This window comes from Phyllopteryx taeniolatus, chromosome 4, assembly GCF_024500385.1.
Source record: "Phyllopteryx taeniolatus isolate TA_2022b chromosome 4, UOR_Ptae_1.2, whole genome shotgun sequence".
In the NCBI taxonomy this organism is placed as follows: domain Eukaryota; kingdom Metazoa; phylum Chordata; class Actinopteri; order Syngnathiformes; family Syngnathidae; genus Phyllopteryx; species Phyllopteryx taeniolatus.
Genome location: NC_084505.1, coordinates 20,451,949 through 20,477,779, shown reverse-complemented (window position 1 = coordinate 20,477,779; position 25,831 = coordinate 20,451,949). Strand labels below are relative to the sequence as shown.

The window sequence follows — 25,831 nt, the reverse complement described above, 5'->3', positions numbered from 1 at the left end:
GTGATTTCCAACCTTTATGGAGCCAAGGAACATATTTTACAATTGAAAAATCCCACTGCACACCAACAAACAAAAATGTCACAAAAAGTGGATATATTAATTACTGTATGTACCTCCTGCCATCTAATAGAATTCATTCATTCATTTGTTCCGTCTGTCACTATGCCTCACTGGCATAAATAGATGAACAAAGATACTTTATTAATTGTAAATATAATTTTTTGAGCAATTAAGTACACAAGTATATACAGTAAATGAACCGGTCATTTAAATAGACACATTGCTCCATCTTGTGATTGGATCGGTGATTTTTTATTTTATTTTAATTAATTTTTGATATATTTTTTTTTTAAACTCGCTGATCGGTGATTGGCACCAAAAATCCTGATCGTATAAAGCCTAACAAATGGTAACAAAAGAGCCCAGAGCAACCTCCAAAGAAATCAAAGGTGAACTCCAAGGTCAAATTACATCAGTGTCAGATCGCACAATCCGTCATTTTTTGAGCCAAAGTAGACTTTGGCTCAAAAATGGGAGATGGCCAAGGAGGACACCAACATCACTGTTGAAAATAAATGAGTCAAAACACAGCTAAAAACACCCAAGAATGGCTAAGAGCAAAGCATTGGACTATTCTGAAATGGCCTTCTATGAGCCCTGATCTAAATCCTATTGAACATCTGTGGAAGGAGCTAAAACATGCTATCTGGAGAAAGCACCCTTCGAACCTGAGACAAGTGGAGCAGTTTGCCAAAATACCTGCTGAGAGGTGCAGAAGTCGAAAGTTGAAAGCTACAAAGATCGTTTGATTGCAGCGATTGCCTCAAAAGGTTGTGCAACAAAATATTACGTTAAGGGTACCATCATTTTTGTCGAGGCTTGTTTCATGAGTTTAATAATTCTGTTGAACCACATATCAAAAGCAATGTCTGACTTTCATTGGTTAATTTTCATTATTTTTTTTATTTATCATTACTTTTGTCAGATTCAAGTTATTTCTGTGACCATTGTGCGTTTTTCTTTCATTAACAAAGGGGTACCAACAATTTGACCCATGTGTGTGTGTGTGTGTGTGTGTGTGTATGTTTGTATGGATATGTTTTTATTTACCACAAGCTGCCTGCCTTCTTGGTTGTCTGATTTATTTATTTTTCTGTTGGTCTTTTTGTCTTTGATTGACAGTTCGCTGCTGTCTTTTTGTCTTTGATTGACAGTTCGCTGCGGACACTTGTACTGCCTTCAAGTGCTGTAGGAAAGTTGAATGCCACGAAGGCGCCTCGTTCAGACGTTCCATGGCAAACATCACGTCGTCTTCTCTCGTTTCCTCTCGGCGCGTTAATGGTGAGAGGAGGACGAGGCCGCTGCGTCCGGTTGGTGGAGCGTCATGCCCGAAGGCTGCTGGCTGCCCGCTGGGACAGACGGGCGGGGGTTGAGACGAGGCGGCGGCGGGTTGGAGGGCCGGATGAGGGGCGGCGGCTGCTGCAAGGCGGCGGGGCGGGGCTGCTGCGAGGCGGCGGGGCGTGGCTGCTGCAAGGAGGGCCGGGGCTGCTGCTGGAGGGGCGGCGGCTGGCGGTGCAGGGAGGGCGTGGCCGGCAGCGAGGGACGCAGGAGCGGCGGCGGCTGCTGGAGTGAGGAGGCGGGGCTCGACGTCACGGCGGCCTGAGACGAAGACACGGCAGCGGAAGATGGCCCCAACGCGGGCTGAGCCTTTGAAGAAAAGGGCGGAACCTCAATCAGGTGATGTCATCAACGATACACCTGTCAAATGAAATCTACATTTTTTTTTTTACTAAAATATAACTGACGATTTTACTTGTACTGTTCACAAATGACTGACTTTTTGTGTAGAGGTGCAACAACTAATCTATGATCAAATTAATTGACAACTATTTTGATAATCAATTTATGGTTGAGAAATTTCAGTCTCTCAACAGTAAATTTGCTCAGATTTCAGTCGTCTTCCATGAAAGCAGACTGATTATATTCTCAAAGTGTGGCACGAGTACCACTAGTAGTACTTCAGTGGTAAAGTGTTGGTGGAGCTGCTCCACGGTCAAGGAGGCACATAACTTCAGTGCTATACATTTTTAATTGAATCATTAAGTGTTTTTATTCCCTATATTTAAGCTCAGTGTTAATGTTCAAACAGTGCATAAGATTACAGTGACTACTTTTTAGTAGGGAGGGCTGCACAATATATCGTTTGAGCATCGTAATCGCAATGTCAGTCTGGGTCCTGTCCATGTTGGTGTATTTATATGCAGTAGATCAAGTGTAATATTAATAACATTGTTCAATTGCGTTCAGCATTCACACAATAAGTGACCAGCAGATGGACCCGATTGGACAGGCTAATAAGATTAGCATCGGTGTTACGGTAAATTAGAACCCATCAAACAACACACACACAGAGCAGCCCGGATTGTCATGCGTGCTGGAGCCTATCCCAGCTATCTTTAGGCGAGAAGCGGGGAACACCGTGAACTGGTCGCCAGGGCGTACAAACAAACAACCATTCGCACTCACATTCACACCTATGGGCAATTTAGAGTCTTCATTTAACCTACCACGCATGTTCTTGGGATGTGTGAGGAAACCGCAGTACTCAGAGAAAACCCACGCAGACACAGGGAGAACATGCAAACTCCACACGGGCGAGGCCGGATTTGAACCCGGGTCCTCAGAACTGTGAGGCAGATGTGCTATCCAGTCGTCCATGTGCGTAAAAATTGTATATCTATATACAGTAAAGGTATGATATACTATACAGTCCTGAAAAAAAGATTAGCCTACCTGTGGTTCTTCAATTTCTTATTCATTTTAATGCCTGCACGGTACCACAAAAAGGTATATTATCTGAACAATTCATAAGCTTAATTGTATTAAATATGAATTTGGGTATTATCAAGTGTCCTTTTCAAAATCTGCAGTAGAAGGTATTCAAGTCGTTGGCGAGTGTCCTATTGTTCTCAGCTTGGGGGGATCGTCGCTTGTAATTAGTCAGCGATTGGAATGCATGCCAGACTGATTTAGAGTCTTTAGCGCTAAACTTATTTTCCAACTTTGCTGTATAGATCCTCTTTGCAATGTTAATTTCTTGAGTCAGCTGGTTTCTAGCTGGATTATACAGGGCCCTGTCCCCGCTCTGATATGCGTCCTCCTTAGCTTGGCAGTGAACCACGGCTTCTTGTTGTTGTTGAATGTGCGAAATGATTTTGTTGGTACACAGACCTCTTCACAGAAACTGATATAGGATGTGACAGTGTCCGTATATTCATCCAGGCTGCCAGCTGAATTTTCAAAGACACTCCAGTCTGTGCAGTCTAAACAGCTTTGAATTTCCATCTTTGCTTCATTGGGCCACTTTTTCACTGTTTTCACTGTAGGCTTCGCACATTTAAGTTCTTGGCTGTACGTCGGTATTAAGTGAATTAAGCAGTGATCAGACGAGCCCAGGGCGGCACGAGGTATAGTACGGTATGCATTTTTTAGCGTAGTATAGCAGTGACCTAAAATGTTATTTGTTATCTGTACTTTTCCATCAACATCCTCAAGGCAAATAATGCATCTGTGGTACTCTTTCTATGCATGAAACCACACTGTTGCTCGCAAATACCTCCATCCACTACTCTTTCCCAATGACTTCATTGTGTGGCTCATCAACTTTATTCCTATATCGTTCCCACAGCTCTGCACATCATCCTTAAAAATGGGTGCCAGCAAACTTTTCCTCCATTCCTCAGGCATCTTCTCATCCGCTAGAATTCTGTTGCACAAGCTGGTCAAAAACCCCACAGCCACCTCTCCGAGATGCTTCCATACCTCCACAGGAATGTCATCAGGACCAACTGCCTTTCCATTTTTCATCCTCTCTAATGCCTTTCTAACTCCCCCCTTACTAATCATTGCCACTTCCTGGTTCATCACACTTGCCTCTTCGACTCTTCCTTCTCTCTCATTTTCCTCAAAGTATTCTTTCCATCCGTCCAGCACACTGCTGGCACCAGTCAACACATTTCCATCTCTATCCTGAATCACCCTTAACCTGCTGCACATCCTTCCCATCTTTATCCCTCTGCCTGGCCAACCTGTATAGATCATTTTCTCCTTCTTTAGTGTCCAACCTGGCGTACATGTCCTCATATGAGTCTTGTTTGGTCTTTGCCACGTCTACCTTTGCCCAACGTCGCATCTCAATGTATTCCTCTCCTCGGTCCTCTCAGTTTCCCACTTCTTCTTAGCTAACCTCTTTCCTTGTATGATTTCCTGTACTTTGAGGTCCCACCACCAAGTCTCCTCTCCTTTCCTTCCAGAAGATACACCAAGTACTATTCTGCCTGTATCTCTGATCACCTTGGCTATAGTGGTCCAGTCTTCTGGAAGCTCCTCCTGTCCACCAAGAGCCACCTGCTCTCCTGAACACACAATACATCAACCTTTCTCCTAATCATCATGTCAACCAACTCCTGAGATTTTCCTGTCATAGTCCCAACATTCGAAGTCCCCACATTCTGTTGTAGGCTCTGTGCTTTCCTCTTCTCTTTCTGCCTAAGAACCCGCTTTCCACCTCTCCTTTGTCTTCGACCCACAGTAGCTGAATTTCCACCGGCGCCCTGTAGGTTAACGGCGTAGGGGACGGACGTTGTTAACCCGGGCCACGAGCGATCCGGTATGGAATTCTTTAGACGGACGTTCATATTTGTTTGGCAAAGTTTTAAGCCGGATGCGCATCCTGACGCAACCTTCTGCATTTATCTGGGCTTGGGACCGGCCTACAGTGTGCACTGGTTTGTGCCCCCCGTAGGGCTGCATTAAACAAAGGGTGACATTTTCATGCACCTTTGGAAATATATTTTGTGGGAAAAATGGTGAAGTGTTAAATACCTATTTCAGCCGCTGTGTGTGTGTGTGTGTGTGTCGGAGAGGTGACATTCCACGTCCCTCGAGCCAGCTTCTGTAGCCAGGGATTGGACAGAGGGGGGCTGCGGTGACCCGTGTCCGGGCAAGGGAACGTTAGGTCTATTTATATTTCGCATCATAATTAAAATAGTTTTGCCTTCTATGTAAGATCTAATTGAAATGCATAAGAGGCGAAGAGTGTGAATGTGATTGTTTTTGTTTCGATTTACACAGAGACGGTTGGTGAGGTTAGGGCCACGCCTGAAAATCTAGATGTGACACTTGAGACTGACAGTATATTGACCAGATAAAGACAAAAAACAATATTTTTCACTGATATTGTTGGGGATACATTTGTATCTTTTTGCGTGTTGGTCTATGGCCTATTGTAAAGCTGTTCATTCAGCAACCTGTTTATGCACTTTTCTGAACTGCTAATTTGAAATGTCGCAATTTTGAATTTGATTCATCCAAAAATAAATAAATAATTCAATAAAAAGACTAACTAATTGTGATGGAAAAATGTAAATAAGTTATCATGTGTTGCGCTTTTCTGCTTACTTCTAGTTAGAGAAATGTTTTATCCCACAGGATGAGTCATGTAGGACAAATTTGAGCCGAGGAGTTTCCTCTGTCTTGATAAGAAGTATCGAATTCTTCTACTGTCTCAACCACAACAAATAGTGTTGTGTGCTGATCACATGAGTTGCAACAAGCATGTATGCCCCCACCTTTTTGACGTTGTAACTCATGTAACAAGGGAACTGCCCTAAAGTAATAAAGAGAGAGAATCTGGCAGAGTGAACTCAGAAAATGCTTGGAGACTGTAACTAAGTACGCTCTTGGCCGTTTTCTCCTTGCAAGTCTGAAAACTGAACTACCTCTGTGTCTGTCTTGATGTTTTAGGTGTCTTGAAGCTGACAAATTGATTATTAAAATAAGCATTAGTTGCAACTTGCAGCCCTACTCTGGTCTAAAGTTTCAACAGTAACTGCTTTTGCGTCACATGGTCTTTGGTAATGCTCAGCACCGTAATTGCCTTCCACCGGGCTCCTTTCTTGTCATACAAAGGTGAAAATGATGACTCGGGCCGGAACAATATGGATTTTTTGAGGCCGATATTTGCTAAGATAAAATCCCAATAACCAATTAATTGGCCGATTTATTCTGACTGTTTGACAACACTTTGTCCTTCAGTATTTGTTTTTTACAACAAAGAGAAACATATTGTTTTGCCATTTTATGGGGGATGTTTGGATGGATAAAAATCGCTAACATTAGCCGCTTAAAGCTACTTAAACACCCTTGTCACATTTTTGTGGAAATGTGGCCAAATATAGCGAGAGAGTCACTTGTTTGGGAACACTGTGCTTCTGTAAATCAGCTATTCTCTGTTGGCAGCCATGTTGTTATTGGAAGCAATACACGTCAGTGCGGACACGCTTTTGCACTACAGATGCTGCTAAAAAAAAAAGATGGATTAAAAAAAAATAAAAAAGTAGAATCTCAAATGGATGATGTAATCGCTCCTTGCCATATTAAGTGGGTATATTATTCGTGGAAGCTGCAAAGCCAATTCACCTCGTCATCGTCCTCGTCCGTGCTCCTCCCAGAGTGCGTGGCCGAAGCGTTCTTCGACTCTTCCCCGGAGTGGGCGGTGCCATCCCCTCGCTCCGCCTCCCACTCCTGAAGCACCTCCTCTAGGTTGAAACGCCGCCGGTAGTTGACGAAGAAGTTCTTTACTTGTCCCAGTGTTTTGTTCCCGATGACATCTGCGATAGCCTGGAAGTCTTTGCCGTACTTCCTGACACCTGAAGGACGACATCATGCTTCAGTGATGACATCAATGTGAGAGGAGAGCATCTGATTATGTCATCGCAGGCCAAACTTCACGCTTGCATGCGTCCCAAATTCCAGTACAATTAGCCGTCCCACCATTTGCGGTTCGCTTTTTATTGTCTGCCGCTGCATATTCAGATAATACAAACATAAAAAGGGCCCGCATCTGAAGGTTAAAGAAAAAAAAATGTTGAAACATATCACACAATTTTTTTTTTTTTTTGCATGAGTGTATGAGGGGGCAACTTTTTAGTGTGTAATCATGTGTAAAACAACAATAAAACCATTGTTAAAAAAACATTTGTTACATCAGAATATTTTACATTTTGTAAATGTGAAAAAAATAAGGTTGAAGTTCAACGCATTTTTTTATTTATTTTTTTTAAAATGATAAAACAGGTAATTGTTACAAGATAGCACCCTAACCTCATTCCTTCCCAAAAAAAAGCTCAAATGGGTGCTTCTACTAAATACTGAGCAAAAGGTCTGAATACTTATGGTTGTGTGATAGCTCAGTTTTTCTTTTTTTAATAAATCTGCAAAAATGTCAACAATTCAGTTTTTTTGTCAGTCAATATAGGGTGCTGTGTGTACACTTCGTAAAACAACAAATAGCTTAAATTCAGGTGTTACTAACCCCCCCACCCAACGGTAATTAAATTTGACTTCCTCAACCACTACAAATGTAAAACAACATGCAAAAGAAAACCCTTCAATCCACTGACAAGGTGAGGACATTGTCAAACTTTAGTTGGTATCTCAAAAGAAAAAATAAATACAGGTAAGCGAACATTTACTAAGTAACAGCAGCAAATGTAATTTTGTCTTTCTGAGATAAATATTTCTGGAAAGAAGCTTTAATTCCACCTCAAATTGGCATTATGAGACCACACCGTCCATGTTTAGGACACAACATGCTACAGTCTCTTGTGTTTCTTAAATGCAACGAAGCTCCTCTTCAAATCTTCATTTTGATACGCATACAAGGATGAATTCTTTCCAATAATTAATTTGAAAAAAACGATTTGAGATTTTTGCAGGTTATGCTTTGTCAGAGTTATGTTTTGGGCCGTCAAATTTACCTCAAAGAAAATTAAAATGAAAGAGAATGCTCTTTAACTGTTCAACCTTGTCATGGTTTTTAAAATGGATTTTTATGGTCTTGATCCTGTCACAGTCTAGGTTTTTGTAGGTCTTGGCTTTGTCTTGGTCTTGACTGAGTCAACTCCCAAAGTCTTGGTCTTTTCTTTGTCTTGGCGAGTTGTGGTCTTGGGCAGGTCTCGTTCTCGGATAGCGTGGTCTTGAGCGCAACGCTAATAATGCGCACCATCGAGTCGCTGCTATCCATATGCTCAAAATACAAAGTATTACCTGTATTTTATTAGGTTTTTCAAAGAATTATTCTGCTCATGCGCTGACATAATTCTTAACTGTTTTTTTTTTTTTTATCCCATGCCAGAACAGGCCACCCATAATAGAAAGAATAATGTCACCAAACTGCAACCAATTGCCACTAAAGTTCATGTAGAATTATTTAATTATACCCACGCCAACCTCTGAAATAGGCTTTACACGGTCAGGATTTTTTAGTACCGATTAGAGAGTTTAAAAAAAACGATAACCGATCCGATCACAAGATGGAGCAATGTCTATTTAAATGACTTGTTCATTTACTATGTATACTTGTGTACTTAATTGCTCCAAAAACTACATTTACAATAAATAATGTATCTTTGTTCATCTATTTATGCCAGTGAGGCATGGTGACAGACAAACACAGACAAATGGTCTTCTATGAGATGGCAGGAAGTAAATGCAGTAATAAATGCAGCCACTTTTTGTGACATTTTTGTTTGGTGGTGTGCCGTGAGATTTTTCAATTGTAACATATGTGCCTTGGCTCCATAAAGGTTGGAAATCGCTGCTCTCGTCAGATCGTGTATTCTAATCAGTCAGGTCAAACCAACATGACAGAAACAATGGGTGCTAACTTACTGTCATTAAATTACTTTATTGGAATTACAGTAGTTCATCCATCCATCCATCCATTTTCTACCGCTTATCCGAGGTCGGGTCGCGGGGGCAGTAGCTTTAGCAGGGACGCCCAGACTTCCCTCTCCACAGCCACTTCATCCAGCTCTTCCGGGGGGATCCCGAGGCGTTCCCGGGCCAGCCGAAGGACGTAGTCTCTCCGGCGTGTCCCGGGTCGTCCCCGGGGTCTCCTCCCGGTGGGACGTGCCCGGAACACCTCACCGGGGAGCCGTCCGGGAGGCATCCGAATCAGATGCCCCGGCCATCTCATCTGGCTCCTCTCGATGTGGAGGAGCAGCGGCTCTACTCTGCGATCCTCCCGGATGACCGAGCTTCTCACCCTATTTCTAAGGGAGAGTCCGGACACCCTGCGGAGGAAACTCATTTCGGCCGCTTGTATCCGACCCACAGCTCGTGACCATAGGTGAGGGTAGGAACGTAGATCGACCGGTAAATCGAGAGCTTCGCCTTTCGGCTTGCGACCAAACTCTGACTCCGGTCGTACAGGGACCGAACAGCCCGTATCAGGGGGTTCGGTACCCCATACTCCCGAAGCACCCGCCACAAGACCCCCCGAGGAACACGGTCGAACGCCTTCTCCAAGTCCACAAAACATGTAGACTGGTTGGGGCGAACTCCTACGCACCCTCGAGGACCCTGCCAAGGGTGTAGAGCTGGTCCATTGTTCCACGGCCAGGACGAAAACCACACTGCTCCTCCTGAATCTGAGATTCAACTTCCCGACGGACCCTCCTCTCCAGCACCCCTTTTTAGACCTTACCTGGGAGGCTGAGGAGTGTGATCCCTCTGTAGTTGGAACACACCCTCCGGTCCCCCTTCTTAAAAAGGGGGACCACCACCCCAGTCTGCCAATCCAGAGGCATTGTCCCCGATGTCCACGCAATGTTGCAGAGGCGTGTCAACCAGGACAGCCCTACAAAATCCAGAGTCTTGAGGAACTCCGAGCGAATCTCATCCACGCCCGGGGCCTTGCCACCGAGGAGCTTTTTAACTACCTCGGTGACCTCAACCCCAGAGATAGGAGAGCCCACCTCAGAGAACCCAGACTCTGCTCCCTCATGGGAAGGCGTGTCGGTGGAATTGAGGAGGTCTTTGAAGTATTCTCCCCACCGGGTCACAACGTCCCGTGTTGAGGACAGCAGCGCCCCATCCCCACTATACAGTGTTGATGGTGCAGGGGAAGCCCCCCTCCTGAGACGCCGGATGGTGGACCAGAATTTCCTCGAAGCCACCTGGAAGTCTTTTTCCATGGCCTCACCGAACTCCTCCCATGCCTGAGTTTTTGCTTCAGCAACCACCAAAGCTGAATTCCGCTTGGCCAATTCCAATGAAGTTGGGACATAGTGTTAAACATAAATAAAAACAGAATACAATGATTTGCAAATCATGTTCAACCTATAATTAATTGGAAACACTACAAAGACAAGATATTTCATGTTCAAACTGATAAACTTTACTGTTTTTAGCAAATAATCATTAACTGTGTGACAAGGTCATATTTACCACTGTGTTACATCACCTTTTATTTGAACAACATTCAATAAACGTTTGGGAACTAAGGACACTAACTGTTGAAGCTTTCTAGGTGGAATTCTTTCCCATTCTTGCTTGACGTACAGCTTCAGCTGTTCAGCAGTCCGGGGTCTCCGTTGTCGTATTTTACGCTTCATAATGCGCCACACATTTTCAATGGGAGACAGGTCTGGACTGCAGGCAGGCCAGTCTAGTACCCGGACTCTTTTCCTACAAAGCCATGCTGTTGTAACACGTGCAGAATGTGGTTAAGCAATGTCTTGCTGAAATAAGCAGGGGCGTCCATGAAAAAGACGTGGCTTGGATGGCAGCATATGTTTCTCCAAAACCTGTATGTACCGTTCAGCATTAATGGTGCCTTCACAGATGTGTAAGTGACCCATGGCATTGGCACAAACACCAGCCCCATACCATCACAGATGCTGGCTTTTGAAATTTGCGTCCCTAACAGTCCGGATGGTTCTTTTTCTCTTTCACAACGTCCACAATTTCCAAAAACAATTAGAAATGTGGACTCGTCGGACCACAGAACACTTTTCCACTTTGGGTCGGTCCATCTTAGATGAGCTCGGCCCAGAGAAGCCGGCGGCGTTTCTGGGTGTTGTTGATAAATGGCTTTTGGTTCGCATAGTAGATTTTCAAGTTGCACTTCCGGATGTAGGGCCAAACTGTATTTACTGACATTGTTTTTCTGAAGTGTTCCTGAGCCCATGAGGTGATATCCTTTAGACACCGATGTCGGTTTTTGATGCAGTGCCGCCTCCTGAGGGATCGAAGGTCACGGGCATTCAATGTTGGTTTTCGGCCTCCCCGCTTACATGCAGTGATTTCTCCAGAATCTCTGAACCTTTGGATGATATTATGGACCGTAGATGATAAGATCCCTAAATTCCTTGCAATTGTACATTGAGGAAAATTGTCCTTAAACTGTTGGACTATTTTCTCACGCACTTGTTCACAAAGAGGTGAACCTCGCCCCATCTTTGCTTGTGAATGACTGAGCAATTGTGGGAAGCTCCTTTTCTACTCGATCATGGCACCCACCTGTTCCCAATGAGCCTGTTCACCTGTGGGATGTTCCGAACGGGTGTTTGATGAGCATTCCTCAACTTTCTCAGTCTTTTTTGCCACCTGTCCCAGCTTTTTTGGAACGTGTTGCAGCCATCAAATTCTAAGTTAATAATTATTTGCTAAAAACAAAGTTTATCAGTTCGAACATTCAATGTCTTTGTAGTGTATTCAATGAAATATAGGTTGAACATGATTTGCAAATCATTGTATTCCGTTTTTATTTATGTTTAACAACGTCCCAACTTCATTGGAATTGGGTTTGTACCTCAAGCGAGCCTGAAACGAACTTCCTCGAGCACCGGTGACCACCAACACACATTTTTCCCCATTTTGTTCTTATAAACACACGGCGCGATCCATTATTGTTGTCATCGCCGGAGTAACGAGTGTATCTGGTTGCGTTTGAGTTGACAAGATGAAGCCCAGTGATTGTAAAAAACGGGATACGGTGGTATCGGAATACAAGATTTTATTGCAGTACTCGTACATGCAATGTGAATTGTGAAAGACCAAATGTGTCTTGTAGTCTGATCCAGGCATTACATCATGTCTGTCTCAAACGTGTTGTCTGTTGATATTTACAGTACTACATCAAAAGACACGTGACAAGGCTAAAAATAAACTAGATTTTGGAGTCAAATATACTGTACACGATGGCGACACGGAGTAAATGTCTTTTGCGCAGCCGATCAATGACGTCATTACGAAATTACGGTAATTGTTAAAGATATCCTGCACTATTTATTGAAAAAAAAAAAAAAGTCTTCCATGAAGCTCATGCAAACGCATTTGGACAGAACGCGGGAAGCAGCCGGAGTGCCTGCAGAAAAGCCAAGCAAGCACACTTTTCTCCAGCTACTCCGATAATCGTGCAAACTCCACACAGTAAGGCCGGGGCCCGGATTTGAACCCCCAACTTCAGAACTCATTTGACTTCCTACGAGCATTTGTCAATAAATAAAAACAATTCCAATGAGTCACCTTGAACAGCGAGCAGCTGCTCGTCGGTGGTCCAGCGAGCGTTCACCTTCTGAGCGCTCTGCAAGCCATGTCAGTAACATCGAAGAGCAAGTTATTGGTGCCGTCAAGAATGTTTCCCGTGGAGGCTAACGCGTTGACGACTCGTAACGAACCTCGGGCAGGCGGAAGTCGTTGATTCCAGATTCCAAGACGTGCTTCAGTCCGCTGTTCATCTGTTTGGCATTTTGAACCTGCACGAGACAGCAAAGCTTGTGTGTGGAAACCTTTTTTTTGTACAGAACAACAAGTTGGGTTATTTTGCCGTTCTTCTATCGTCACTATGTAATGCTTTGCACCTGCTGCTTGCTTCTGGCTGGGTTATTTTTGTCACTTCCACTTTGTGGAAGTTGACTGGAAAACTGACAAAAGAGAATTCAAAAATGTAGCATAAATTTAAGCAGGCGGGCTAGCTAAAATTAGCATCCAATCACAGGAGGGATTTACCTTCAAATAAATATTTGCACACAAACGCCATAGTAACACATAGACACAGGTAGTATAACAATACTCACAGGCATATATTCTTCTAATCTGTGAAAAACATTTGATTTAATCACGACTATCTTCTCTTTTTTAGCTTCGTGTAAGTGTGTGGCTCCATATATGCACCGCACCACACTGCCCCAAAGATGCCAAGGGGCATACAGCAGGAACAGCAGATGCAATCATGGCTAAAAACATTGGCACACCATTTCTATTATTTTAATATTTCATTACATTACTTGTTAATTATTTATTTTCTGGTTGTTCTTTTAAGTTATGTTAAAACTTCAGTTTTGGTATTTGAATAAATACACAGTTTTGAAATTAATAAAAAAACAGTTTATTAAGTATAGGGTTGGTTAGGAGTTAGGGTTTCAGTATTTATCAAAATAATCAGGATAATTTTTTTCCATAATGGGGCAGCCCTAAAATCCAAGTCGCAATTTTGGAATGTGATGTGAACACGCGTCACATTCTCTCAAATTCACACACTCGCAGGAGTGAAAAGACATGGCGGACTTTGTAGGAAAGGAAATGTGATGTTTTAAATGATTGTTTTTTTAAAATAATATATACTTTGTAGATTGATGCAAACAGCAGCTAATAATAGATAAGCATAATGAGAAGATAACATCTTTAACAGAATATGAGAATATGAAATCTTGCCTTTTGTTCCCCATGTAAGAAAAATATTTCAACACAAACGGTGGAGCGATTCGATTCAATTCATAGAAAATAACGGACAAATGAACGGATGAATAAAATAATGTTTAGTTGCTATGTTCCTAAGTGGAGAAGTGCCTGTCTTGACGTGAGTGGTCATGTTTACACAGTGGCGACGAGCGGGCGGTTCCATCATAGCGCCCCCTACCTGCCTCTTGAGGGACACCAGTTCCATATCCAGCTGACGCAGGAGGGTGTTGGCGGCGGCGGCGCTACAGGAGACGGCCACCACGTCATCCTGGGTCAGGTACATGCCTTTGGGGGGGCGGCATCGCGAGCGCTGGTGGTGGCGGTGCTGCAGCGTCTGGTGCTCCCGGCGGCCCGGTGCCAACTTGGAGGCCGGCGGCGGCGGCTCCGCCAGGTTGTTGGGCTGTGAAAAACGCCAAACTCGTCCCGCTCAGAGTGGGTCTGCTGGTCGCCACGGCAACTGCCACATTCACATACCTCTTTCTTGGCTTCCTTGTTGGGGTCGTAGTCACTGTCATTGGTTTCCATGGTGTTCGCCTCTTCCATCTCGTCACTACGGTGACAACATTGACAATGTGGCCATTGGCGGACTGTCCCATCAAAAGACGTTAAAGCATCATGCAAGTAATGCCAAAATATATGCACGTGAGGTGCAGGTATTACTTTTGCCCACTTGGGGTCGCCATCCTCACGTTCTACACTGTAGTATCTATGACAAATGTGTGAAGGCCTCATCTGGCGTCTGGAGTCAGCAAATGAGGACGTACAGTTGGCTGGCTGATGATTGGCTTTTGGCTTTAGAGGCTGTGTGTCAACGGCAGGGGTTAGCAACCTTTTTGAAAGAGAGTTACTTGTTGGGTACTGATTAGGCTTTACACGTCTGTCCAAACCAACTGTTAATGGATTACAGTTGGTTAGGAATGTCACAATATTGCGATACTAAAAGTGCTTGTCGTGGTCTTGTCTCGGTATAAAATAATTTGCTTTTGTGCTTAAAATTTACTTTGGTCTGGCTATACTAAGCCACGCCGCTTAGCCGCTAGAGCGCTTCACTTCCTCATTTGAGCGTAAACGCACCCATATTGGTCGCGTAACCTATGTAACTGCGTGGGTACATCACAAGAAATGCAATGACTGGCCCACATGACCTGAAGGCTCGCATTGGAAGGGATGCAGAAGCATTGCAACTCGTACTACGCCTGTCAGAGCGTCGTTTCACAATCCATTGGGCAAGAGGCGCCTTGTTGTTCACCCCAGCAAATGGAAACCCACGGGCCGGGATCGGTTGCCAGTGGACCTCCGTTTTACGCAGCCCGCATCCTGGCTCGCGGCGGCCGCCACCGGGAAGCCGCGCGAGTCGGGTCTCCTCACGCCGCCGCCGCCTCGTCGAAGAGGCGATCCGGCAAAGCATATTGTAACAGTACCACTCTTTTGTGGTGTGCCGGAGAGTGTTTATCTCAAGTCGAAAGTCGTAGGTAAAAGAACATCACACGGAGAGACAATAAAATTCTGACTCCCGCTACAACATATCCGTCCACCAATCCATCCCATTAGTCCTAAAAAATGAAATAACAGATCCACTCCGTACAAATACAACAACCAACAGCAATGCAAAAATAATCTAACCAAATTCCCTCTCTTCAAACTGTCTACATTTCAAATGAAAACATATTTACAGACTGAGGCTGCTCAGAAAAAGAAAAAAAATCTTACAATATCACTAAGAGGAGGAAGAGAAACCAAGGATTCCTGTGTGTTCCTGCATTTCTGACTATTTGAATTTTTGGACTGAAGCAATTCTGTTATTCACTGTTAGTAAGCAGTAGCCAATTTCTAATGTAATAAGTTTAAAGAAATATGACGATAAATACTGTTCAATTATTGAACAGACAATTTCTCAAGGGCCAGTTATTGTGAGCATAGCATGATTATTGCTGCAGCAATAACAGCGTTTTGGAGGTATTGCACTGTATGTGAACGTAAACATTGGATGGACATGGATAGAAGTGCACTGTAATATTATTTTTGAAGATGTCTTTTTTACAAAAACCTGTGGGAAAACATACAGAAACTATTAAAACCTACCGAGAAGAATAGCTTTTTCGGTTCTCCTGCGTTCGCCTCTTGGCTCCACCTGTACCGTGAACCTTCCTGCAATACCGTGAGTTTTCTCACAATAATTATCGTACAATGAGATTAATGCCGTGATAAAACCGAACCGTGAGATATAGAAATAGTTCCATACCTACAGTTGGTTCTAACTAGCGGTGGTATAGTAGCAGCCCTACTATTGCACAATTAATAACATTTTAATCATGATCGCGATTTTGGCTGCCACGATTAAATGTGCCTGGTCGTTGGCGATTTACATTTAAAGTGCGGGCTGAGTTGGCAAAATGACATATATTCACATTTATAAGGTCTTAATGCCTTAATGTATTCTTTTATTGCTCCATAACTCTGGTGTAACTTCTCTGAAATGTCTAGCCTTGCTAATAGCAGCAAGCCATTGTTTGTCCTATCCAAGGACATTCCCACCAGCTACCAAGCCAGCTGTTGTAACTGCTTGGGAATGTCATGATTATTTCAATTTACTGAATCTGACTGCAGTACCTTATCATCTGTTTTTTGGGAGTTTCGGCTTCAAAGAGTGTGAGGGCTTGCATAGAGCATTAGGACAGCTCCCCCTCTGTCTTTTCCACTTCTGTCTCTTTTTGTTTATATCATGTAATTAGCTCTTTGTATTGAGAGGGGGGGGGGGGTTTGACAAGATCGCTTCCTTGATTATTCTACAAAAGAGGAATTTCCAACACAGGGTACTGCTGCATATGAAAAGAGCATCAGTGCCTGCCACCAGGGGACGAACGTATGGTTAAGGCTTTATTAAACGCCGGCACCGGGGCCAACTTCAAAATAAAAGCCTGTGTGCAGTAATATGTGAAGCTTTTATTTTGAACTTGGCCCTCTCAGCACGTTGGCCGAGAGGTGGCGTGTCACGGTAAGAAACAACCGTCGTAGCGGCTGCCTCGAATTCAACTTTTCGGCTGGACCGACCGCAGTAAAAAAATCCCAGAAGTAAATAGAGAGGGAAATCACAACTGTCGAGTTCTGTGCAGTTTATGACCGAGCACGCTGAGCAATGGTCAAGCAGAACAACAAAGACGCACCCATCCTTGACGATACGACTAAGGACAAATGAAGTCCACTATGTAAAAATCCCAGTATGGTGATTCGGGAGTGGGGAAGGAGTGAATGAGGGCTGCAACGAATACTCAAGTGTTTCGAGGACCAAAAAATATCTACCACGGAGGAGTGAATGCAATTGAATTTTTACGCTGATATATTTGGATTTGTACAACACTGCGGTGATCATGTGCGTCTTTGAACCACAGTGAGTCCACTATTTAGTGACTTAAAAGTTTGAATTGCTCATTTATCACGCCACTGTGTTTCCTGCCTTTTTCTGTGACTATTTTCAGCGCCACGTCGGTTTAATTGACAGCTGCGGCTCATTTCTTTGATGTCAGTTACGTACCAAACAACGTTCCTTAAGCATGGCTTGGGTTAATGTGGTTGCCGTTCGTGTGTTTGAAGCGGCGCACTTCTTTACATGTTTGAGTTCTCATTTGGCACGTCAAGTTTGCTATAAGCTTGGCCATGCGTGTTCCGTGGCAATACGTGATGCTTGCAGCCGTACTCAGCCAACAATTGTTTCACATCGTTCCAAGCTACGCATTACTATTAAAGTATTGGTTCATGTTATGCTATTGTGTTAGTTTCATATATTTGTGCTTCCTCTCGAAGTGTCTTTGAGTTTAGTCAGCTGGTCTATAAGCTTCTAAACGCACAGCCTTGAACCTATACTGTATTATGTCACATGCTAAAATGCTAGCTTCTCAAGTGAAGGTGCACAACACAGACGGTTTTTAATTAATGCCTTATGTTTTTTATACTTACAAGAAATTCTAAGTTTAAACTGAAGTTTGTATTTGTTTTATTTATTTGATTGAAATTGCCTCACTGAAAATGTTTAGACAAGAAAATACAGTTTACTTCTCAATGTGAATTTAACAAAAAACACTTCTCTAAAAAAGAAAACCAATTGTTCGCTAAATATTCATTGAAAGGGCTTATTTTTTTATTGCATATTCAAAATTGCTCTTTAACCAAGCAAAACTGAATTTCATTTAAATTTAAAAAATAAATAAATAAAAAGCTAACTTATTCAAATACTGAATGACTCGATAAAACTTGTAGTAGGATACTCGACAACAAAATATTTGATAGCTGCAGCCCTAGAGTGAATTATTCCGAATTCTGAATCATTCATTCGTCCCCCACTCACGAATCACCAGAAAGGGAATTTTCAGTGGACATTTTGTGGAACTGTCTAGGTCCACTACATAATGCAGCCCTATGGGGGGCACAAGCCAGTGCAAACTGGAGGCCGGTCCCAAGCCCGGATAAATGCAGAGGGTTGCGTCAGGAAGGGCATCCGGCTTAAAAGTTTGCCAAACAAATATGAGCGTTCATCTAAAAAATTCCATACCGGATCGGTCGTGGCCCGGGTTAACAACGTCCGCCCCCGGCACCGTTAACCTGCAGGGCGCCGGTGGAAATTCAGCTACTGTGGGTCGAAGACAAAGGAGAGGTGGGAAGTGGGTTCTTAGGCAGAAACAGAAGAGGAAAGCACAGAGCCTAGAATTGAATGCGGGGACTTTGAATTTAGGGACTATGACAGGAAAGTCTCGGGAGTTGGTTGACATGATGATTGTGTGTCCAGGAGAGCAGTCGGAAAGGCAGTAAGGCAAGAAGTTTAGCGGGAGGGTTGAAATTATTTGACCATGGTGTAGATGGGAAGAGAAATGGAGTAGGGGATATTTTAAAGGAAGCGTTAGCTAATAATGTCTTGGAAGTGAAAAGAATATCAGATCGAGTGATGAGGCTGAAACTTGAAATTGAGGCTCTTATGTATAATGTGATTAGTGGCTATGCCCCACAGGTAGGATGTGACCAAGAGGCGAAAGAGAAATTCTGGAAGGAGCTAGACGAAGTAGTTCTGAGCATGCCAGACAGAGAGAGAGTCGTGATTGGTGCAGATTGTAATGGACATGGTGAAGGAAACAGGGGTGATGAAGAAGTGATGGGTAAGTTCACAATCCAGGTAAGGAACATCAAGGGACAGATGGCGGTAGACTTTGCAGACGATGTCATCTGAAGGAGGTAACTGACTGTAAGGTAGTGGTAGGGGAGAGTGTGGCTAGACAGCTTAGGATGGTGGTGTGTAAAATGACTTTGGTGCTCGCGAGGAAGATTAAGAAGACAAAGGCAGAGCAGAGAACCATGTGGTGGAAGCTGTGAAAGGAAGAGTGTTGTGTGGCTTTTCGGGACAAAGTGAGACAGGCTCTTGGTGGACGGGAGGAGCTTCCAGAAGACTGGACCACTGCATCCAAGGAGCTCAGAGAGACAGGCAGAAGAGTACTTAGTGTATCTTCTGGCAGGAAAGGAGAGGAGGAGACTTGGTGGTGGGACCTCAAAGTACAGGAAATCATACAAGTAAAGGTGTTAACTAAGAAGAAGTGGGACACTGAGAGGACTGAGGAGAGGAGAAAGGAATACATTGAGATGCGACGTAGGGCAAAGGCCAAACAAGAGACATATGGTGACATGTATGCCAGGTTAGACACTGAAGAAGGAGAAAAGGATCTCTACGGGTCGGCCAGACAGAGGGACAGAGATGGGAAGGATGTGCAGCAGGTTAAGGGTGATTCAGGATAGAGATGGAAATGTGTTGACTGGTGCCAGCAGTGTGCTGGACGGATGGAAAGAATACTTTGAGGAGTTGATGAATGAGGAAAATTAGAGAAAAGATGGTGAGTGTGGTCAGGAAGTGAAGCAGGATGGAACGGGTGGATGAAGGTGTCAGGTGTGTTATGTGACAGAAGAGTCTCTGCTGGGATGAAGGGGAAAGTTTAGAAGACAGTGGTGAGGCCAGCCATGATGTACGGCTTTGAGACGGTGGCACTGAAGAGACAACGGGAAGCAGAGCTGGAGGTGGCGGAAATGAAGATGTTGAGGTTCGCTCCCGGAGTGACCGGGTTGGATCAAATTAGAAATGAGCTCATCAGAGCAAAGTTAGAGAGAGCAGACTTGGATGGTTTGGACACGTCCAGAGGAGAGAGAGTGAGTATATTGGTAGAAGGATGATGAGGATGAAGCTACCAGGCAAGAGAGCGAGAGGAAGAGCAAAGAGAAGGTTGATAGATGTACTGAGGGAAGACATAAGGGCAGTTGGTGTTAGAGGAGGAGGATGCAGGAGATAGGCTTACATGGAAAAGGATGACACGCTGTGGCGACCCCTAACGGGACAAGCCGAAAGGAAAAGAAGAAGTAGTAGTAGTCTAGGTCCACGACATAAAATCTCAGAATTAAGGAGTAGGGAATGAGCAAATGATTCAGAGCGCAGTGACTGAACACAACTTGAGAATTTTAGTGGACTTTTTAAGGGTAATAAAGTGTAAAGTCCAATATATAACCTGTCCCCCTGGTTGCTCCTGTTGGCCAGTTTTCGGGCTTGGCGGTCCATCAGACTGGTTCTGGATCGGGTCTTCTTCCACGAGTAGTAGTACTTGACCAGGCTAGAGATGGATTTATCTGGCAGCTAGCGTAAAAACAACCACTCAGCAACAGCAAGATGGGAGGAGGAGGCGCGTTTTGGGATTTGTTATACCATCTGCTGGATGCGGTGGAAACTCTTCCCGTGGAAACTGAACGCTTGCTCGAAGAGTACTTTGTCCTCCACCGTCCACTCGTCGGGAAAAGGTGTAAAGTTGGGAAGGTCGGCCAAAGACTTCTCGATATTGTGTTTGTGCCAGAAGAGCATCCCCAGCGCCTGCGCACACAATTCATTTTCATATCATTTGATCGATAAAGACACCAGTAGAAAAAAAATAAATATAAATGAAAAAAATTAAAATGTGATGCTAACTTAGTTCTCTATCTGTAAATGTCTGCGATGCTGAAACAGCCACGCTTAAAGTCGTATTTCCCAAAACTTAATTTCAAATTTTATGCATTTATAGTAAAGGCAATCCTTATTGAAAGAGCAAATGGTGTCAGCCCATTGAAATACACTTCTTGCATTACGTTACAGACAAAATTGCTTAACAGGAAAGACAAACAGCTTCATGAAAATGGTGTGAGTTGCACAATTTCCATGTGTTGCCCTTCAAACTCTGTGAATACAAGTGCATAAATGACCCCAAATACTCATCAAACCCATTACACACTCTTGTCTTTGTACAATCGTAATAACGGTAAAGACATGCAATAGTTGCGACACTTTGACAAATTTATACATATTCACTCCTATCTCAGAAATAACCATTTGTTTTGCTGTCTGCTATTGTTTGAATGCAAAATGGCGGTTTCATCCTGGCAGTTCAGCTCACAGACCCCTCTGGTGTATTGCAACAAAATGAGGCTCTCTCCAGTGGCATTAACGGCAAAGACAGCTTGAGTGATAACAGGGTCAGACGTTAAAAGCCTTCTTGAGTGGAGGTCCTGTCAGAACTTGTCATGGCCCCGTATATTCATGTTATGGTTATTTTTAGTGATTATTTCAGATTTAGCATCTTTATACTGTATTATTTAAGACCCTTTAGGAAATTATTAGTACAATTCCATTCATGGTGACGACTCTGTACTAACTTCTCTTAATAGTATAGTTTGATTATGTATCCTGTATTATATTGTCTTGTCTTTACTGCTTTTTTACATCATGGCCAGGGGACTACAGATGAAAACTAGCCTTCTGGCTAATTCTGGCTTTTTTAACCATGTGTACTTCGTGTGTTTTATGAAATTGCATTGTCCCCTTTCAAAAATAAACTGATAAAATCAAGGCATTACATTTGCACAAATTAATGATAATGCTTAAAAAAATAAATTTCAGAATTCTTAAAATATTTACTGAGCACTGACATTCCAACAATGGTTTAGCTTGTGTCTTGATATGTGCACTCTGTATAATTAGGGGTGCTCTGATGAGGGTTTTACGCTGTGTATATATATACATATATATTCACACATATACACATATATACACACACACACATATATACATATATATACACACACACATTTGTACATATATATACACACACACACATATATGTACATATACACACACACATATATGTACATATACACACACACACACACATTTGTACATATATACACACATATGTACATATATACACACACATATATGTACATATATACACACACACACATGTACATATATACACACACACACATGTACATATATACACACACACACATGTACATATATAAACACACACACACATATACACACACACACACACATATACACACATGTACACACAGAACATGCGCGTACACGCACGCACGCGCATACAGACACGCGTATGTATACACATGCGCGTATGTATACATGCGCATATACACACACACACGTGTACAGACACGCGCACGTGTACACACAGACACGCGCACGTGTACACACAGACACGCGCACGCGTACACACAGACACGCGTACTCGTGTATACACACGCGTACTCGTGTATACACACACACACACGCGTACTCGTGTATACACACACACGCACACGTGTACACGCGCGTGTACGCACGCACGCATATATACACACACACACACACACGCATGTATACACATGCGCGTATGTATACACGCGCATATACACACACACACACACTTACGTGTACACACAGACACGCGCACGTGTATACACAGACGCGTGTATTCACACGCATACGTTTACTCGTGTATACACACACACACACACGCGCGCGCACACACACGCGCGCGCCTATACACACACACGCGCGCGCCTATACACACACGCGCGCGCGCCTATACACACACGCGCGCGCGCCTATACACACACGCGCGCGCGTATACACACGCGCGCGCGTATACACACACGCGCGCGCGTATACACACGCGCGCGCGTATACACACGCGCACGTATACACGCACGCATATATATACACACACACGCGCGTGTACACACACACACACGCGCGCGTACACACACACACGCGCGCGTACACACACACACACACACGCGCGCGTACACACACACACACACGCGCGCGTACACACACACACGCGCGTACACACACAAGTATATACATGTACTGACATTGGTTTTCTGAAGTGTTCCTGAGCCCATGCGGTGATATCCTTTACACATCGATGTCGGTTTTTGATGCAGTGCCGCCTCCTGAGGGATCGAAGGTCACGGGCATTCAATGTAGGTTTTTGGCCTCGCCGCTTACATGCAGTGATTTCTCCAGATTCTCTGAACCTTTTGATGATGATACGGACCGTAGATGATGAAATCCCTCAATTCCTTTCAATTTTACGTTGAGGAACATTGTCCTGAAACTGTTGGACTATTTTCTCACGCACTTGTTCACAAAGAGGGGAACCTCGCCCCATCTTTGCTTGTGAATGACTGAGCAATTCAGGGAAGCTCCTTTTCTACGCAATCACGGCACCCACCTGTTCCCAATTAGCCGGTTCACCTGTGGGATGTTCCAAACAGGTGTTTGATGAAAATTCCTCAACTTTCTCAGTCTTTTTTGCTACCTGCCATCTTTTTTGGAACCTGTTGCAGCCATCAAATTCGAAGCTAAGGATTATTTGCTAAAAATCAATAAAGTTGATCAGTTTGAACATGAAATATCTTGTCTTTGTAGTGTACTGAATTAAATATAGGTTGAACATGATTTGCAAATCATTGTATTCTGTTTTTATTTATGTTTAACACAACGTCCCAACTTCGTTGGAATTGGGCTTGTAGATCAAATTACTGTATATGAACATGACCCACACACACGTGAACTTGTGTTGCGTTTTAGAAAGTGGGTGAGAAATATGTGGCTACCTGCTCCACGTTGTAACCGTGCTTCTCTTTAGCCAGTGCGATGTACTCATCCACTGCCGAGGGAAAGAAGGCATTACTATGGCGACATGAAGGACGGACTGGCCCGAGGTGGACTTCACTCACGTTTGGAGTCATCAATGTCGTGGTAAGGCGACCATACCAACATCCCGCCGTTGTCCTTCTCCGAATATTTGCTGGGGCCTAAATGCACCATGTTGTCATCACCATCACCATCATTGCAATAAATAACACTCCACCACATTACGACTCTCAGGAAAAATACAACATTGGGAGTTGAGGTGCAACAATTACTTCCAAGATGGCGTCTAACCATGTGGTCGCCTCGGTTACGTGCTCTCTCTGATTAATTAATCGACATCTAATCAATCAAATTAATTGACAGCTATTTTGGTAATTGATTATTGGTTTCGAGACCTTTTTCAACTTCAATTCCTTGAAATTCCAGCCTCCCAACAGTAAAAAAAATTCTTAGATTTCTGTGCTCTTCCATGAAAGCAGACTGATTATCTTTTTTTTTTTTTTTTTTTTTTTTTAAATAAGACATTTGCAGACATCGGCATTTATTTTGGAAAACGATCATGAATGAATTTCTGACTGATGCTACAGACCAAACCAGGAACTGAATCATAATAAATTTATGTGTGTGCATTTTCTGCATCGTCAATTTGAAATATCCTATTTTTTAAGAAAGGGGCGGAAATCAAAATCTTTTTTCTGAATCATCAAAAATAAATATTGACAGATTATTTGATTATTAGAATAATTGTTAGTTGCAACACTTATTGGGACATAAGTCATTATCTGGATACACAATTTTGTCCATAATCGCACAACTCTACTTTAACGTAAACAAGCAGCACGTCCGCCTGCGCGCACACAAAATACTTGCATGTATGAGCAGGTTTCTTCATCAAAGACATTTGTTCACGTTTACACGAAAATTAGCAGTCTGAAGTGAACCCGCACATCCTTAAAACACGAAATTATGTTTCGATTTTCTTGTTGGAGCGTCAGAAAACGTCGTCGGTAGCCTCGGTCCCTATTTAACAATATTCTACTTTGCACCAACGTTAACTGACGTCTTATGATTACTCACGCACAATTCAACACACGCATACAAATACACTCAAAATATAAGATGAGGATTTATTTTGGGCGGGGGGGGGGTATGATTTTGCTTCACTTTTGGCTCAGATTATTTTATTCCGCCCGGAGCTTTCGTTCCCCCACTCGGACCGAGGCTACCCCAGTCACGATGGAATCACTAAAACGAGAACAAAAAAATAATAATTTAAAAATCTCACCGGCCTCAAAATCAGGTATGCTGGCCTGATAATCGGCTCCTACTCGCATGCCGACATCTGCGGACAAGAGCAACACAAGAAAACAAAACACACTGGATTGCATTGGAGCGTCAAAGCTATCGGGCTAGCCTGCTAGCAGACGGGCTCGTTGCGGGTTGCCGACCGTGTTCGTCGTCACTGCCGCTGTCGTCCGTCAAGTGTCCGTTTGACGCGTTGGACGGACTCTTGGTCCCGTTGGAGCGGGCCTTGCCCAGATATTCCGAACCTTTGTCCATCATGCCCGCCGGCATGATGTCCCCGCCGCGGTGTCTGCTGGGAAAGCAGAGGAGCAAATTTCCAAACCTTCCGAGAGCAATCGTAGATATGAAGATTTGATAGATACGCAAGCGCGCTGTAACAGCCCGGCTAACTGACGTGCCTACGTGGCGGCCATGTTTGAAAGGTCGATGTTCCCGTCAAAGGCAAAAGCATTTACCATTGAAATTAAGTGGAAATTTGCTCATCTCTCCACCGATTTTTTCCGAGGTTTACTTTTTTTGCTCAACGCCAAAGCATGTGCTATCATACTTTTTAAAGCCTAAAAAAATATTTACCTGTGTTATTCCTAGTTCTCAGGTTGCGATTGTACGGCGTTGTGTGCAACCGAATGCAGCAGAAAGGGCAGGCATACTTTCTGTATATTTTCTTGCCGTCCACATACACATGGAATTCGCTGACGACTTTGACGTCCCTATTTTAGTGTTGCCGTAAAGTAGGTACGCAGATCAAAAGGGGCGTGTCGTATCTAATCTACCTCTTCGGATCTGTGGCGCGATCTACAGAGAGTCTCCGAAAGCTTCGCCTCGTCTGACGTCTTTTACGGCGATGAACACGCTCCCGCGGCGCTCCGGGCTGTGACGAGCATCAGAATGGGATTATGTCCCGGAGAAAGAAAATGTCCGCCACATCGAGGACCTCACCGA

The 25,831-nt window shown here is 43.7% G+C and overlaps 1 protein-coding gene across 9 annotated transcripts; it reads right to left on the bottom strand.

Moving 5' to 3' along the window:
• rcor3 (REST corepressor 3) lies at positions 1-25,831 on the bottom strand. Of its 9 annotated transcripts, none has more exons than XM_061770422.1 (14): positions 25,663-25,831; positions 25,033-25,178; positions 24,870-24,926; positions 23,668-23,745; positions 23,545-23,597; positions 22,798-22,878; positions 20,318-20,479; positions 20,124-20,248; positions 14,065-14,419; positions 13,769-13,990; positions 12,528-12,605; positions 12,376-12,433; positions 6,481-6,710; positions 1-1,707 (listed from the first exon to the last, which is right to left on the bottom strand). In XM_061770422.1, exons 2-14 carry the CDS (start codon positions 25,157-25,159, stop codon positions 1,336-1,338), a joined length of 1,998 nt encoding a protein of 665 aa, XP_061626406.1. In that variant the 5' UTR covers positions 25,160-25,178; positions 25,663-25,831; the 3' UTR covers positions 1-1,335. The 9 variants fall into 9 exon arrangements, with proteins under 9 accessions (XP_061626406.1, XP_061626405.1, XP_061626404.1 ...); XM_061770421.1 differs by having other exon boundaries at positions 25,033-25,181; positions 25,663-25,808; XM_061770420.1 differs by lacking the exon at positions 25,663-25,831 and adding an exon at positions 25,463-25,640 and having other exon boundaries at positions 25,033-25,181.